The sequence below is a fragment of the Ascidiella aspersa genome, chromosome 3 (genome assembly GCF_963924565.1).
Source record: "Ascidiella aspersa chromosome 3, kaAscAspe10.2, whole genome shotgun sequence".
In the NCBI taxonomy this organism is placed as follows: domain Eukaryota; kingdom Metazoa; phylum Chordata; class Ascidiacea; order Phlebobranchia; family Ascidiidae; genus Ascidiella; species Ascidiella aspersa.
Window position 1 is genome coordinate 15,903,302 of NC_139449.1, and position 17,223 is coordinate 15,920,524.

Genomic DNA, 17,223 nt, shown 5'->3' on the forward strand with positions numbered 1-17,223 from the left:
AGACGTTAAACAGTGCATTGTGCCTGTCCTGGTGATATACAAAGAACGACCAGTACAAACATTTACGCCTTTCTGGACATTGGATCTACTGGAACATTCTGGCGAAACTCATTTTCAAGACTGTAGAGTAGATAAACAGCAAAACTCGGAACAAAATAGGCCAAAGGCAGTCCGTTTTCACAAAATTTCACATTGTAACTTATAAACCAGGGGTCGGCAACCTACGGCCCGCAGGCTGGATCCGGCCCGCCAATGTAATTCATCCGCCGCCTATTTGACAAATTAGACACTAGTTCATTTTACATACTTTTTGACTATTTTAACTACGCAATTGCGAAATTTAAAAAATGTTGACAAACACTAAACTACATTAAAACCATTAAAGGTATTGCGATTCTTCAGAGTAGTTTCATTACACTTTTTATTAGTTGTGTGGATGACGACGTGTGGACTCGAATTTTAAACCAAACAAATGCTTTTTTCGCGCTTTGCTCCAACAATAACTGCCTCCCTAAATGTAATTAAACACGTCTTTAGGTGCGAAAAAATCTGAGGCCCGCCTGATTCAGACATGCTGTTCTAACATTTTAATAACACAATTCTTAGTTCAGGGTTTCCCAAACTTTTTTGGACCACGGACCACTATTTGTAAATCTGTTTTTTCGCGTACCTCAATACAAAGCAAAAAATAAATAAAACCAATTTTTATATATTTACAAAACTGATAACATAAATTGGACGGATGGGATTGCTTTCCTTTGCTTAAACTGAAACCAAACTCAAGGTCTCTGCGGCCGCACAATTCTAAGAATTATGTTATTAAAATGTTACAACAACTGTAAATCAGGCGGGCTTCGGATATGTTTTTGGCTTTGCACTTAAAAACGTGTTTAGCTACTTTTACGGAGGCAGTATAGTGTTGGCGCAAAGCGCGAAAAGGCGTTTGTTTGGTTTAAAATTCGATTCCACACGTCGTTATTCATATTAAAAAGTGTAATAAAATCACTTTGAGAAAACGCAATAACCTTAATCGTTTATCTAGTTGAGTCTATGTTAACCTATTTAAGTCCGGGCGCACCTGGCGAGCTAAGCGAGTGCGATTTTTTTTTGATATACCGGCATTTCTTTTCAAATTTCTTTTTCAAGTTTTTATTACATTTCATCAATAAAAATTGAGAAGCGCTTATCTAGTTAAAATGACAGCATCATAACGTAAACCAACCTGATGTATAACGATCTATAACGCAAACCGCGAAAATTTTTCGCACTTACATAGTTAAAATGGTCAAAAAGTAGGAGAAATGGACTCGTTTCTAGTTTGTCAAAGAGGCTGCGGGTCGGATAAACTACATTCGCGGGCCGTAGGTTGCCGACCCCTGCTGTACAACGTGTACAGTATGTGTAACTTTTTAATTTCTGGTCATATCTCCACGGACCACCTGTGCAGTTTTTTTGCACTTAAAAACGTGTTTCATTACATTTACTGAGGCAGTAAAATGTTGAACCAAAGCGCGAAAAAAGCGTTTGTTTGGTTTAATATTCGAGTTCACACGTCGTCACCCATACTAGTAATGGAAAGTGTAATAAAACTACTTTGATATAACGCGATAACATTCAAAGTTAATCTAGTTCAGTGTTTGTTAACCCTTTTAAGTCAAGGCGCACCTGGCGAGAAAAATATTTTTTTTGGTATAGGCCTACCGGTATTTCTTTTTAATTTTTTGCAAGTTTTTATTACATTGCCGAAAATAAAAATAGAAAATGTTAAAAACAATATGTCCAATACTTTTTAATACGTTTCCCGTTTTGGTGCTACGCGTTTCGCAGCCTTCCACGCCGCAAAGGTAAAGAATCGCTGATCTAGTTGAAAAGGCAGCATCAAAACAAATCGGATGCACAATCGAAAATTTTCCGCAATTACATAGTTAAACGGGTCAAAAAGTGTGTGAAATAGACTCATGTCTAATTTGTCAAAGAGGCGGCGGGCCGGATGATTACATCGCCCGCGGGCCGTACGTTGCCGACCCTGTACTAGATATTATCTCACTTAAACTTATTAAGATGTTGTGACATAGGAAAAATATTGAAAGATTGGCTATTTGAATTTTTCGATTATTGCGTTATTTCCATGATTAATTTTCTATTGTAGCGTGTTCGCCTGGTGAAGCCTCACTTATTTCACCTCGATACTTTTTTCCTTGCTGAGCCGGTCTGACAAATTCAGTCGGCAAGTTGAAACTAATCCCCAACGCAGTTAGTCTTGTGCTATATAGTTTCAGCTGGAAAAAAGGCAACTAGGCACAACGATATAAACGCCATACTTGCGAGATATGTTTTACTTTCCTGTATAAGTTGTTTTATTTAAAGCGGGACTATGCCGAACTTTCAGAAATGTACGTACAATAAATCTATAAGCGAGCAATATGCACTTTAAATTGCAATAGTATTTTGTTTAGTTTCGACTTACTGGATTTAGATAGTACGGTGGTCATATTCACCTGTTTAAAATTTAAGTTACTTTGTATTTTTCCGGCACACTCCAGTACGCCTACATTGATTAGTAGGCTAATTTTATATCGATTTACCTATTTTGTTTGCCCAGGTAATTATAGCCTCCTTCCTAAGAAAAACTGTCTCAACTCAGTTGCTATTTATTCGTTTATAACGCCAATCCAACCAAATTTTAATGAATATAATACACATGGGTACACTATGCACGGATCTGAAATGTAGCTTAATAATAAATTTCAAAGCCAAAAAGGTCGAGTAGATCGACAGCATCTTGATTAAGACGTTTCGATACGAACTTGTATAATACACAAATGTAGCACTTTTTGAATTACTTCGTTCAATTATACATATACATTTGTATATTATTGGGTCATCATAATTTAAAAATTAAAAAAAAACGCTAAAAACGACGATTTTCCATTTCACTTTAATAAGTGCCCATTGTAAACTAAAGCAATTTGCGAAATATTTGAGAGCACCTAAATCTGAGTTGCATAACTTCTGTTTTCAATTTTACCCAAGTTATTCTGTAGCGTATACTTCCGCGTCCAGGCCTGCGCAGACGCCCAATCATGTTTAATTATTCAAAAACTCGCTCTCCTACACAGTTTTCTCCCCCAAAACTTCACAAAGGTATCCAAACAAAGTTTATTTTTGGTAACACATAATGCTTTCGGGGGGGACGAGCGCGGATATCCTCCGCATATCTTCCCTAGCTCTTGTCTCTGCCCCAGCGGAATACTGTGCTCCTGTGTGGGGCAGGAGTATTCACACTCATCTTACTGACAAGTGCCTCTATGACGGCATGCCCATTGTCTGGCTGCCCCACGCCAGTCGACGACCTTCCTATTCTGGCAGGCATCCAGCCGGCTTAGCTTCCCGCCGAGGAGCCACATTACGTTTAAGTCGCCGCGCCCTCATGGATCAACACGCGTGTCAGGTTTTCCATGAGCAAAATGGGGCCTTCTTCTTCGGCCTGCAGTCTGTTCCTCAGTCTGTTCCAGTCTGTTCCTCCAAACCACATAGTCTTACAGTGCCCCATATATCGCCCACCAAGTGGGACAAATGGTCTGTCACTCTTGGACGATGAGATTATCCGCTGGCATCTCGACTGCTGCCCAGACGTTTTAATTGTAATAATAATATCGTCTATACGTAAGAAGAAGAAGATTAACCAGGTGCAACACAGAGTACAAGGTGGATGGGGCAAGTTTTGTATTGCCAAAAAATGTTTACAAAGTTTATGTAGGCCTAGGCCTATTTTTATGCAGCAAGAAATCCTACTCACATAGGCCACTTTACTGAACTAGCTAATGTACCAACAAGACCCCTGGACATTTTACGGCTTGCGCTATAGTGGCGTACGTACAACTACATTAACGAAAGGAATTAAAAACGCATACCAGGTAGGCCTATATCACGCTTTATTATGATTGGTAAAAGACCGTTCACAACCAACTAATATTCGTGCAATGTATCAGGAAAATGTTGTTTTGACTGAAAGGCGAGACTTTTTTTAATGAGGAAGAAAGGGGAACACACCAAAAGCGCCGCTGTTTTGGCACCGGACTTAACCCTTTTTGGGTGATTGGTGCGTAATGGGTGGGATTAGAAAATGGGTTAGGGTTGAAATTACGATGGAAGTTAGTGATGTATATTTTTTATGGCCCCTTCCAAACAAAAATCCTAGATCCGCATTAACTGAGAGATAATTAGGCCTAAGCCACCCTCCAACGACTTCAGAAAGGTCAGATCAGAGTTGTTGTACACGTATGTATGCTGATTGTATAAATGTATGTGCATAATGCAAGTTATATTTTATGGAACCCAGTGTGACTTGACTTATTTGACAAATGGTTTGCCTATTTCATTTTGACTGACTTCCGCTAGTGTCGCTTCTGCCGTTTTAATACAGGCCTACTATAGTCACACATGAGTGAATAGGAGTGCCCAATAATAATAAGGAATAAGGATATTGTCCATCGGTTGGGTACTTGGGTGTTGTCTTGTGCGTGATATAGTCAACCTTGCAGCGTCTGTCAGTCTGGAGGTTAGTTGGAGTTGGAAACTTTTTAATATAATCGAAGACAATTTTGCAGCTTAAAATTGCACAGCTGTAATAAAACAAAACCAGGATTTCTAAAATTTGCACGGCTGAAGATAAAGTACTTTACCGAAAGCCTTTTGCGCGACTGAAGCAATCCGCCTTCCTAGGTTTAAAAGCTCCAGAGAGCTTTGTTTGGTGTGGTTTCCTATCCTAGGTTAAGACTTCCCAGATTGCTTTCTTTGGTGTGTTTCTACTTTGAGCCATTGACTCATGAAAAGTCGCCTGGTATACAATTGGATTTGTATATGGTGAAATAGCTACTAATTAAAAATCGGGCGCTGGTCTAGAATCCTACCACAGTTCTAAAATCAACGCACAAAATTTGAGTTAGGTTGCGTGTTAGCGTTTGGGTGTGGGTGGGTCAAGTATTATTATATTCTTGATTTAATAATAATACTTGACCCACCTTAACCCAAACGCTAACCCGCACCCTAACCCAAATGGTGTTTCGTTGTGGTAGGATTCTAGACCAGCGCCAAAAATCGTCCAGAAAGAAGGGGCTCATAAAAAAAATAATTGTTTCTCATTGGCTTTACTTTGCATACCAAAACTTAAGTTGGTCTTTGGCAAACAATCAAACATATCTACCACAAGCTGATGAAAGACATTTTGACTGCAATTAATGTGGCTGAAGGGGCATCCCAAATCAAAAGGAAAAATAATCAAATGTTGGGATTCTTGAACTTTTTCAGCTTGTGGCACGTTGAAACGAATGTCTGCACAAATTCATTTAGTTAGATAATGAAATAGAATTGTTCTTAAAAATCCATCTTACTACACATATATACCTGCAATGGTTCAATACCATTGTTTTATTGATTTTTAAGCATTAGAGTGTTCAAGTCTTATATCACATTTTGGTTACACAATTTTGTTACTATTAAAAATTTTATGCAGCACACTTAAAAAACGAAAACATGGCACACCATTTTAGACATACAGTGTTACCAGTGCAACTATCATATTGAATAGAAAACACAGTTATTCATATTATGTGTGCGTGACTGCGTGTGCATGCTCATGTTTGTGTAGTTCAATAACAAATACAAATTACAATATGTGTTTTTAATCAACTAGATAAAATCTAGGTGTTAAACATGACTGCCAATGTTATGTTAGATGATGCTCTTTCAAATGTGGATTTATTAGAAGAATTACCTTTACCAGACCAACAACCTTGTATTGAACCATTGCCCACCTCTGTTGTTTACCAAGCTAATTTTGACACCAATTTTGAAGACAGAAATGCATTTGTCACAGGTGTTGCAAAATACATTGAAGAGGCAACTGTACATTCTAGCATGGTAGGATAATGATATATTGTAGTAACTTTCCATTTGCCCTCATTATTGTGTGAGATTTAAAAGCACTTCGATAACACTAGGTAAAGGCAAAAGCAAAAACATTTTGACAATAGGATTTGATTGTAAGCAAGATTTGGCTTCTGGAAAAGTAAGTCTGTGGTAAGATTTTAACTCATGACCTCAACCACACTACCAACTTTCATTACTACCACACTACCAACTTTCATTACTTGCAGAAGGCTAGCAGTATGACAGAATGCTGGCGACTTGGTAACTATGTCGGCCCAAAGAATTGCCAGAAAACTAATGAAATTGATGCAAATATTTGGTTAACCAAATACTAATAATATATATATTTTTTGAATAGTTGATTTTACACATTATGCAAAACTTATAAAACTCTTGTTATTGTTTTCACACATAGTCAATCTTATATATTTTAAGAACAGGAATATGTGCAGGGGCGTAGCGTGGGGGTGTATCTAGGAGTCTAGACACCCCCCTTTGAAATCTCAGTAAACAATTATGACAAGACAAAAACTGTGATTTTTTTCATTGTTACATCGGCAACATGGCACCTAGCATTGAAAACACGTCGGTGCTTATCGACGTCAATGCTTAATCACCGTTCGTTATCGTTGTTTCATTTAGCAGTCGCCTGTCACCGACTTGAGTAATCTAAAAGTCTCAAACAAGCCTGATAACCAAAATATATTTTATTGTTGAAACGAACATTTTCAACAACGTAGAAAACAGGCGTGTAAGCTACAGCAAACGTCTTCACCGCAGGTCGCTCTATTGAATCTTTTTATTAGCCTCAATCTCGAAAAGGAGCGCTTGACCGTCGCATTTTAAAAAATAGATTAAAACGTCGACGAACTATAGGTTACCGCTAAACTAATAATAAATGGCCGTCTTAACCTCAGTAATAAGCCATGTTTGTGTTTTTCTTGCACAGTTTCAGCTGAATAATTTACTAATTATACAGAGTTAAAAAAGGCAATTTTGAAGCCACGCTTCATACCATCGGCGAAATTAAACTACAAATATTACCAAATTTGTTGATAAGCATTGTTAATTTTGCTGACAACAAAGTGCAACAGTTGGTGATTGATACGTCACAGATTGATACGTCACAGACGCTGTTCTGACACCGCAATTCCGTAGCGTTTCGCACGCAATTGAAATCACTTGACAATCGGACTTGAATACGAGGTGTTGCAATTTTTCTAACGTCAAATAGACGACTTTAAACAGTCGTAAGCTCCTAATAATCGCTGTTTTTAGTGTATAGAATACACACCATGTAAAAATTTTTGGGCTCGTACCCGCTAGGGGTGTTCATAATACACACCCCAGAACCCCAAGGTAATTTGGGTTACTGATCATGTGACACAGTGGCGTATCCAGTGGGAAAGGGGTTTGTGCCTCCCCTCCCCTTTTTGTGAGTGATATTATCATGTTTTTGACAGGGTTTAGCAAGCTGTCCGAAGCGGCAATGTTTTTATTGTAATTGGGTCATGCGTCATTAGCTAATGCGTAAACAAAATATAACGCAAAATTTCGGGTAATTGGAACCGATATAATTTAATGTTTTACCGCCGATTGTTACGCCTAATTGTACAAACGCGTGTGGTAAGTTGGCCTGTCGCTGCGGCGACCAATTTACAGGGCTTGCTTTAAATGTAGCCTGGTAGTGCAGTGTCAGAGTTTTTTCGGGCGACCAATTACCGCGTCTTGCGATAACTTTCGTCTAATAATTAAGTGTCAATCAAGCATTATTGGCGAGCGACTAACGTGTAATGTCTGGTGTGGAGTTCGCAATTGCCCTAAATGCGTTAAGTTGCAAAAGTAACATTACGTTGTAAAACGTGCTGGCCGTCTACAAAATGCGCTATAGGGTTACTTAAGGTCAACTTTAGGCCAATATTCAGCGAGATTATGCAGTTATGCACAGCGTAATTGTCAAGAATTTGTTATGTCAATAGTAAATTTGTATTCTTTGCAGTACATTTTTTGACTGCATAACAGATCATGTTAGTCAAAAAAGAAGCTCTAAAACCCAACAATGCTTTAAAAACAGGACCGAATCGCTTAAGACTTCTGTGTGCAGACTGTGCAGTGTTTCATTGTACTCACTATTGGCAAAAATATAAGTTTTGGCAACAACCTGGACAGTTGACATAATACAGTTTACAGAACTGCTTCAACTGACAGTTGTTAAGAATGTTAAACATATGAGAGATTTTTTTTATTATAATGTACACATGTTAGCAAATTGTTTGGGCGATTTATTGCTGTGATTGTAGGCCCTGTGGGGTAGATTAAGATTAATTCCTTCCCCAAACAAAACCAAGGTTAGATAATTTAATAAAAATATACTAGGATTCGCTATTCTGGATTCGTTATTCTAGATTCGAAACCTATTATTCTAGAATACCTTGGGATTTTACTTTGAACATCCCTAGCCATCAATAGCTAAAAGACCTTCCAACTGTGTTTTAGGGTCTATGGTTTGTTTTAGTACTGTATCACATATATACCACTACCATTGCCAGGGCTGCTTTGTTTTAACAGTCCTCAGTGCAAAAGAAAAACATGGTTGCTAACTATATAAATATTTGGTCGCCTGTAAAGACATTTGCAGAATTCATAAATATTTTACAAACATTAAATGTAAATGTGTGATTTCATTTTATTAGTTACCGGTAATTAAAAATCATATTTGATTCTTAATTGGCCAGGATCATTTCATACCTTTACGATGTTTTACTTTTTACATTACAATTAGGTTTTTCGGTAAACTCCCTTTTGTAATGAATTTAAATGCAAGAATACTATACAGTATACAGGTAAACAAACTTATTGAATGCAAAATTCACCTGTTAAGATTTTTAGATGGGTATTATAATCTTTGCACTTCAGAAAAATAATACAAAACATAAATATAAATACCTTGAAGTACATTTTTTGGGGGGGGTTGGGGCTGGGTTATGTCAGGTATTTTGCTAGTGTATAACAGATTTAGGTTTGTTTCAGAATGCCATGTTGGAGGAGGGCAACACATATGCTGTTATGTTGTACACTTGGAGAAGTTGTTCACGTGCAATTCCTCAAGTTAAATGTAATGAACAAGCCAATCGATCAGAAATTTATGAAAAAACTGTAGAAGTTCTGGAACCTGAAGTGCGAAAGCTCATGGATTTTATGCACTTTCAAGTATGACATATTTAATTATTAAACAGAATACAACACAGCAACATTTTTCTTTACAATTTGCATAATTTTATTGGTTTTCTATTTGCCCCAATCTGTAAGAATATTATAGAAGGTTTATGCTGAGATTTTTTTAACTATGTTTTTGTGCACCCTAATATAACAAAGTTTTTTTAAGCTAGCATCCCAGATTGTTTTACTGCTAGAAAAAGGCGGTGGAAGTGTTTTATTCTGAAGTGCTGAGAATGTCATCAGTTGATAGAAGAAAGGACTTTGTCTCAGAGGGCTATCTTTTAACACTGGGACGTTTTCTTAACATGATTGCAGTTCTGGATGCACTAAAAAACATGAAATCCTCATGTAACAATGACCTATCCTTATATCGCAGGTTTGGCTAAAGTGATCCAGGGCTGCTGTTTGTTTACAAGGCTTATGAGTTTTATTGCTGATTTTTATGCTTATGACATTTTTTGTGTGCTTCATGCAGCCTGTTATTCTTTTTAAATATCTACATATATTTCTGTATATATGTAGTAATTTAGCTGTAGCTTAGAATTATTCAGAAACTAGAAGTCAGAAAATTATTTTGTGTAAAGACAATTTAGATAGAAGAAAAGTTACATATTGTTCAGCCTTCTAGGAAATCTGCCAGAAAGACTTATCTATATGGATGCATATCTCAGTTGTCTTTATTTGCTATTGTTTTTTGTACTATTATGTGTAAATATACTTTCCTTTATTTATATAAATACTTCAGATTAAGCAAAAACCGCCACCAGCGTTACGGTATAAATGTAAATATATTTGGTAACATGGTATTAATGTAAAGCAGACTCGGTTCTGTCCCGCGAATCGATTTGATCTGGCCCCTGGCTCATTTTTTCTATACAAACCATAGGGCAACTTTCTAATTGTTTGGTTGTAACATACATTATACACTCTTTCCAGGGATGGATATATGACCCAGTCAAACTCCATTATTTTAAGCAGGGTGGTCAAAGGTTCACAGCATGGCGGGCCACAATATTTCTTGCATATTGTTTGCGGGCCACATAAAGACATGCGTCGTTGGTTACTTGTAATGCGTCGTTGGTTACTTATATTTCTTTAATTAAACCCCAAAGGTATGCATTACGATACTTCATCAGTGCTTCGCGGGCCACGAAAAATGATGTGGCCTGCGTGCCTAGGTTTGGCCCTGCCTGATTTAAAGACTAAAATACAAGTTCTTTTTGCAAAGGTTTGTCAAACAGCCTAATATTTGTAAATATATTTTTCGCGCTTTGTTTAAAAGTATTCCGTCTTAAAAATATTAAAGAATATTAGTATAACATCCCTTTCCCAATCTTTAAAACAGTGGTTCTCAAACTTTTTTGAGCGCGACCCAAATCTGAGTTTTATGAACATCTCACGACCCAAACCTCAAACATAAAAAAATGTACTTTTTTTTGATATGCATGAAATAAAAAAAGACACAACAGCCAGATATAGTAGCCTACACAGTTCTATGCAACAATGATTAATTACAAACAAATGATTGATTTATTTATTTTTTTTGTGTGATTGGTGAAACTAATTTTTTTCCTTTATATTATCAGCGTGGATTGTTGTGGTGACTAAAAGCTTTCTTAGCAGCTACTGTAGCTGGCTGCCATCAAAACGTTCATAAAACCACTTATATGACGCAATAATCCAGGTTACAGAAAAGCTTATCTTGCAATAACTCAGTTATGATTGAATTGAAAATACAAAATGGAAAAAGTTTGTTTGCGCAGGATTGAATCACCATAGAGCGACCCATTTTTTGACCCTGCGCGACCCATGTTTGGGTCGCAAGCCATACTTTGAGAACCACTGCTTTTAAACATATACCGATTCGCAATTTGTCAAGCTAATTTGGTTAATGCCATGTTTGTGGTTCTTCCGATTTATACCGTCTTTGCAATATGTCCATTGTATGGCAATTGGCAATTAACATTTTGGCAACTTAAAGCCTCAAAAAGTGTAAAAGGCCATCGTAAGTTGTTCTGGTCAAAGTTTTGACATATTTTAATTTTGAGCTGTTAGGTTCACGCCCCTATCACTTGATTAGTGCCAACATATCAAGCAATGTACATATATTTTATCTGTGCTCAATGTGTCATGCCCCCTCCATATCTAAATTAAAGTTTGCATTTTAAATAAAATAGACAAGATTTTTTTGCACTATGCACAAGGCCTTGTTGCTTTCAATCGACCTGGGTTGTAAATTGTGCACAACTTCTAATGTAATAACAGGTTCTTTAGCCTAATTGTTTTATAGCGTCATATTGCACGATTTGAGATACTATTTTTTACCTGGCGTGCAACAACATTTTATGTTTGTCATGCGGCCCGCAGGTAAAAATAATTTCCCACCCCTGATATAAAGGAACAACATGTTAAAATGAAACACATCTGTGGGATAATGTTGTTTGTTTTTGGGAGGCAGTATAGTTCTGTGGTATTATATTTTCATGAATTTTGTGTGGTTTTTACATTCTGTTAACGATTATTTTCTGGCTCTACATCTACACTATTATTCCATAGGGCCTTGAATACAGGCCCAGAAGTTCTGTGAACTCTGACTTATGAGTTTGCCTTTCACAAATAACTCCGAGAATCGATGATTTATGCAGAAAGAAGCAATCGCATCTGTCCCATTGACGTTGTCAATTTTGTAAATAAATAAAATTAGGTTTTATTGATGCTTGCTTTGTATTGTGGTCCGCGAAAAAAATCAGATTTACAAATAGTGGTCCGCGGTCAAAAAAAGTTTGGGTAACCCTGATTTAAAAAACCCATTGTTGTATGAAATACTACATTAGTGTGTATTTGCAGCGTTAATCACTTGTTTTCTGTATTTTATTGAGAGGTGGAACGCCAATCAGTTACGAGTTGATGTTTTGGCTTTAATGATAACAAAAACTTTATTACTGGCCTGCTTAGTTAATCCTTACAGTAATCTGGTTGCATTGTCTGTCATTACAATGATCCGGCATTATTTATTTAAAAGATTTACCCTGGAATACACTATTTACTAGTTAACCGCAAAGCCTCTGCGTATGAGGCAACCCTACCTTAACAATACTGCTGAAATAATTGTGACTTGAATAATTCCGACTTAACATGTCAATTTTATAGTTAAATTATGTTTTTTAAGGGTAAAAAATAATCGCCCACCCTAGTCATTACCAGGCTGCCAGAATCTTGCAAGCCTTCTGGTGACTTGCATTTATTTACGCCAAACTTTTTTGTGACATAAACAAATACATACGGGGCATGCTAAAGTACAATCAGGGGCCTGGGGTTGCACATGTCTGCTTTTCTTACTCTACCACTTTTACTTAGATAAGCTGTTTTAAAAAAAATAATTGTTTGGTTATTTGGGAGAAATTTTTAATATATATTGCTCAAAATAACAATATTTATTATTCAATCTAATAGAAATTGTTTGCCGAGGCTAGAGCAACACAATCAAGTGCAACATATTGTAGTATGCATAGTTCCTTTGTGCTGAATAGATTTGCTTAAAACTAAGACACAATCATAGTAAAACTAGACCAAAATATGCTAGAAGTGCGATTTTTTTGCGATTATGTAGGTAAAACAGTCAAAAATATAGTTTAACCCTTAGTTGGGAAAGCATGGCCTGACATTTACTTGATATGTTAAATTGCAACATTGGTAGGTAACTTTAAGACAGTTTGTATAGAAATGTTTTAATGATGCAGCAATATTGTTCAAATGCAAAACAAATTGGAAACAAAAGATGCTATTTGTAAATACATTTTCCTAATGTTTCTTTCTATGATATTACAATTTCTTAATGTTTCTCTATTTTAGAAAGTTGCTGTGGACAAGTTTACTGGTGAAGTGAAGCGCCTTTGTCACCAGGAACGTAGAAAGGACTTTGTTTCTGAAGCGTATCTACTCACATTGGGAAAGTTCATCAACATGTTTGCAGTGCTCGATGCATTGAAAAACATGAAAAGCAGTGTAAAAAATGATTATTCTGCCTATAGACGGTATGGATCGAATAAACTTATAGTGGTGACTAGTGTTATTTACAGTAAAAAACATTTACACCTTGCATATAATTACTAACACTTGTAAACAATGAAAGAAATGTTTACACAAGCAGTTCTGTCTATACTTTTTTTCTTGTAATTATGTCTCATAACATCTTAGACATTCAGATAGTGCATTGAAAGTGTTACTCAGAGGCATAAATTGTAATAACAGACTTTTGTGCTAAAACACCAGTTAAAAAGCAACCTAGACAGTTTGAGACATAGGCAGGAAATTTTAGTCTATTTTTGTTTTACCCAAATTGATTTGTTGTGTTTGATAATCATTTATTTGCATGTTTGTTATTTTTCCACGGCATTTATTGAGTGATTGATATGTTGTTGTACAACATTTAGCAATGTCATTTTATGTTTTCATCCTGCATTTCTTTCAGCATGTCATAACAAGATAATGCATTTAATATCCAAAATATTTTTCAATATAAATATTATTTTATTAATTAACTAACTTGTATGTTATATATTAATTGGTAAATTTAGCCACATAGAACAAGGGAGATTGCTTCTTTATACAGACTATCTTATTATTGATAGGGCTGCCCAATTTTTAAAAAAGATGTCGGATCCGCAATCCATTCAGGAATCACAAAATCTTTCGATGTTTCTTGCCAACCATGACAAAATTACCCAGTCATTGAAACTTGCACTCTCAGGTATAAATTAATGTTGGATTACTAATAGCATTTTCAATATTGTGATAAATAATCATATTAACTTATGTAAATATTTAATATATATATATACATTGTGTGCAATCCTTTCTTGTTGCAATACATTTGTTATTTGTTAACAATTGTATTTTTATCTACTTATGTATTTATTTGTAGGCATTAGTGGATATGAAGAACTGATTTGCGACATTGTGACAATAAGTATGAACTATTATGAAAATAAAATGTATCTTGTGCCATCAGAAAAACACATGCTTCTAAAGGTTAAAAAATGTTTTAGTGGTTTATATGTTTTATTATATCATAAAACTTAAAACCTGGGTTGCATACCAAACAATAACAGGTTAAATTATCTTATATCATCTTACAATGGGATGGCTTAGTTGATGTAAAATGATCTTTGGACATACAGGTTTAATCTGTGTCAAGTTTTATTTTTAAAAAGGCAAATGCATTTTTGATCCCCACATGAGATTTTTGTGTGATGTGACATCAATGTTTTTGTTTAACTAAAGCAATAGATTATTTTCTGGTTGACCTTTGTTGCTGTGGCTTCACAAATAGTTTTAAAGCATTTACTTACAAAATGTTGTAACTAATTTTCAAATTCTTAAACTAGCAAATCCATTTTTAGGTGATGGGATTTGGTCTGTTTTTATTAAACAATAGAGAAGTCAACATCTATAAGCTACATGACAAAAAACGTCTGAATTTAAACAAAATTGACAAGTTTTTCAAGGTAATGTTTACTCTAAACAATGTTATTTGTGTTATTAAATATTGCATAATTTTTGTAAAATATAAGGAAAAGATCAAAGGTGAATAAAGAATGGTACTACAACCTCCTGTAAACAGTCCTTTTGGTATTTGTCTTTGATGATTTTGGTTTGTTTTCATGCAATTAAACTCAGAAATCTTTTAAAAGCATATTTATATTTTGGAGCATAATGGTTGTAGGTTGTAGTGAGATGTAATAAGAATATCAAAGCCCATACAGAAATGAATAAAGGGTTATTCGTAACATTCAAAATAATACCTACTCCTGTATGGGCTTTGATTTTTCTATTTACGTCATATTTATATTGTTTAGAGCCAATTATACCTATCAGACCTTGTTATTTTGGACAATGGAGCCAGGTTAATTTTTATTTTACATAAAACTACTTAGAATGGATTTCTTTCGCTGAACATTACCCGTTTAGAAGAAAAAAACTTGTTTTTTGTCTTTGGCACAAAAGTTTCGGTTCTTAAGGGCTGAAACGTTTGCAATTAAGTCTGATACGCCACATTATCTAGAGTGCATGAAAATGTTTTATGTATATTCATAAATAATGTTTATTTATTATGCAATCAATGTGCTATATACAGAATTTTTTTTATTTTCGCCTTTAAATATGATTCAATTGTCAACCTCACGATTTAGATAAATAATAATTGTTACTGTGTGCTGTGTGACCCTCTTAATTTCATAACTTACCATAAAAATCTTGTTAAGAAAAGTCAAAAGTTGTAAATATGCTTCCACTCTTTAAGATTACAAATTAATAGTTATTATAATTGCCACTAGTAACACCAATGTAGGCATTAGAAAAACATGCATCAATATGTCACAGCCCCAGTACAATAAAATGCATAGTGTTTCTCTTAAATCATTGTCAATATTTTTGCCATACATCTCATGCCCGATAGCATTTGCTCTGTTAAAAGTAAAACGATTTACACACAGAAGTATAATGCAGTGGTTCTCAAACTTTTGACACTTTTAGTTTGGGAAAAAATGCAAAAATTCTCTCATTACAGACTGGGGTGTAGCGTGGGTGGGTGTCTATGAGTGTAGATACCCCCTTTGAATCTCAGTAAACAATGATGATTGCTAATCATCGCTTCTTATCGTTGTTTCATTTAGCAGTTCGCATGTCACTCAAGTAACCTCAAACAGGCCTGATAACTAAAAGATAGTTTATTGGTGAAAGTAACAGACTTCTCATCAGCTTAAAAACAGGCGTGTAAGTTACAGCAATGTGCATTTTAAACAAAATTAATTTATTCTTGTCGATTTTTTTAAATGAACCTCTGTATAATATCATCCATGAAGTAGTTAATAATATGTACGTTTATTAGCGTTAAGCCGGTCAAGCATTCTTTACCGCAGGTCTATCTATTGAAAGTTTTTATTAGCCTCAATCTCAAAAGAAGCGTAAGCTCCTAATAATCGCTAGGTAATCTGGAAATTTTAGTAATGAAATCAGACATTTTAGGCCAAATTTGAGCATAATCCTAATGCGTGGACCACACTTAAAGTAATGTTTTCTGGCTGATCAAACATTCCTAAACTTTTTTAACACGGACCCCTCAAAAATATTTTTGGTTTGCATAAAATTGTTCAGAGCTGACGTCATAAATTGACCTCATAACACAAGTAGACAAACTATAAATCTTTATTTTCTGTCAACCAAACATAAAACTGAAATTAGGTGTAAATACCCTCAAAAAGAATGCAGCAAAGCAATTCTACAATTTAATTATTTTCCTTTTGAATTTATTTCATTTCTAAATAACACACTAAGATTTTAATATTTGACTTCATTGACCTTAAAACTAGTCCACAGACACCCACGGGGTCCACATAGACATGTTGTGTTAAAACATACATATTTTTACAGCAACTGCAGGTGGTTCCCTTGTTTGGAGACATGCAGATACCACTTGCCACATACATTCAGAACATGTCAGACTACGAGGAAAATAAGTCAAGGTGGTCATGCACAAGTGCCAGTGTTGCCACTTCTAGCTCTGGTAGTGGCATCATAACCCAATACAATTTAACTGAACAGCTTGTGACTATTCGCGATGATCATATAAAATACACTAGTGAACTGGCAAGACACAGCAACAATGAAGTAAGTGTATTATTATGACATTATATACAGTTACATGAGTACCCACGGAAATTGATTTTGTATATTGAAAAGTTAACACATTTACATTATTTATGTCTATTCCGTGTACATGACATTGTACTGGAACACTATTTAAACTCAGTAGTCTGTTGAAATTTGTGTGCAAGCAAGGCATTAACACTATTTAATATACACCTTTATTGTAATTTAAACCTTCTCCAGTTTGCAATCAACCTAGTTAAATCATACATCAACATGTGTATATGATTTAGTTTTCAGACTACCAATTACTTCGCCTAATTAAGTGTCAATCAAGCATTATTGGGCGAGTGACTAACATGTAAAATGTGGTGCTGAGTTTGCAATTTCCTTAACTGCATAAGTTGCAAAAGTAAGTTCCTGATA

At 35.3% G+C, this 17,223-nt stretch overlaps 1 protein-coding gene across 3 annotated transcripts in view; it reads left to right on the plus strand.

The window, feature by feature from the left end:
• The first annotated feature begins 5,701 nt into the window (after positions 1–5,701).
• The window catches only part of LOC146160393 (cytoplasmic FMR1-interacting protein 1 homolog), a 33,713-nt gene continuing 22,191 nt past the window's right edge, over positions 5,702–17,223 (plus strand). For 2 of the 3 annotated variants that reach the window (XM_083384052.1, XM_083384050.1), the window contains exons 1-7: positions 5,702–5,922; positions 8,962–9,141; positions 13,003–13,184; positions 13,782–13,900; positions 14,075–14,181; positions 14,553–14,657; positions 16,582–16,818. In XM_083384052.1, coding sequence (XP_083240178.1) covers positions 5,716–5,922; positions 8,962–9,141; positions 13,003–13,184; positions 13,782–13,900; positions 14,075–14,181; positions 14,553–14,657; positions 16,582–16,818 — 1,137 coding nt within the window. In that variant the 5' untranslated portion in view covers positions 5,702–5,715. Of the gene's footprint in view, positions 5,923–8,961; positions 9,142–9,344; positions 9,527–13,002; positions 13,185–13,781; positions 13,901–14,074; positions 14,182–14,552; positions 14,658–16,581; positions 16,819–17,223 lie in introns of all 3 variants that reach the window. The other variant, XM_083384051.1, reaches the window with a different exon arrangement.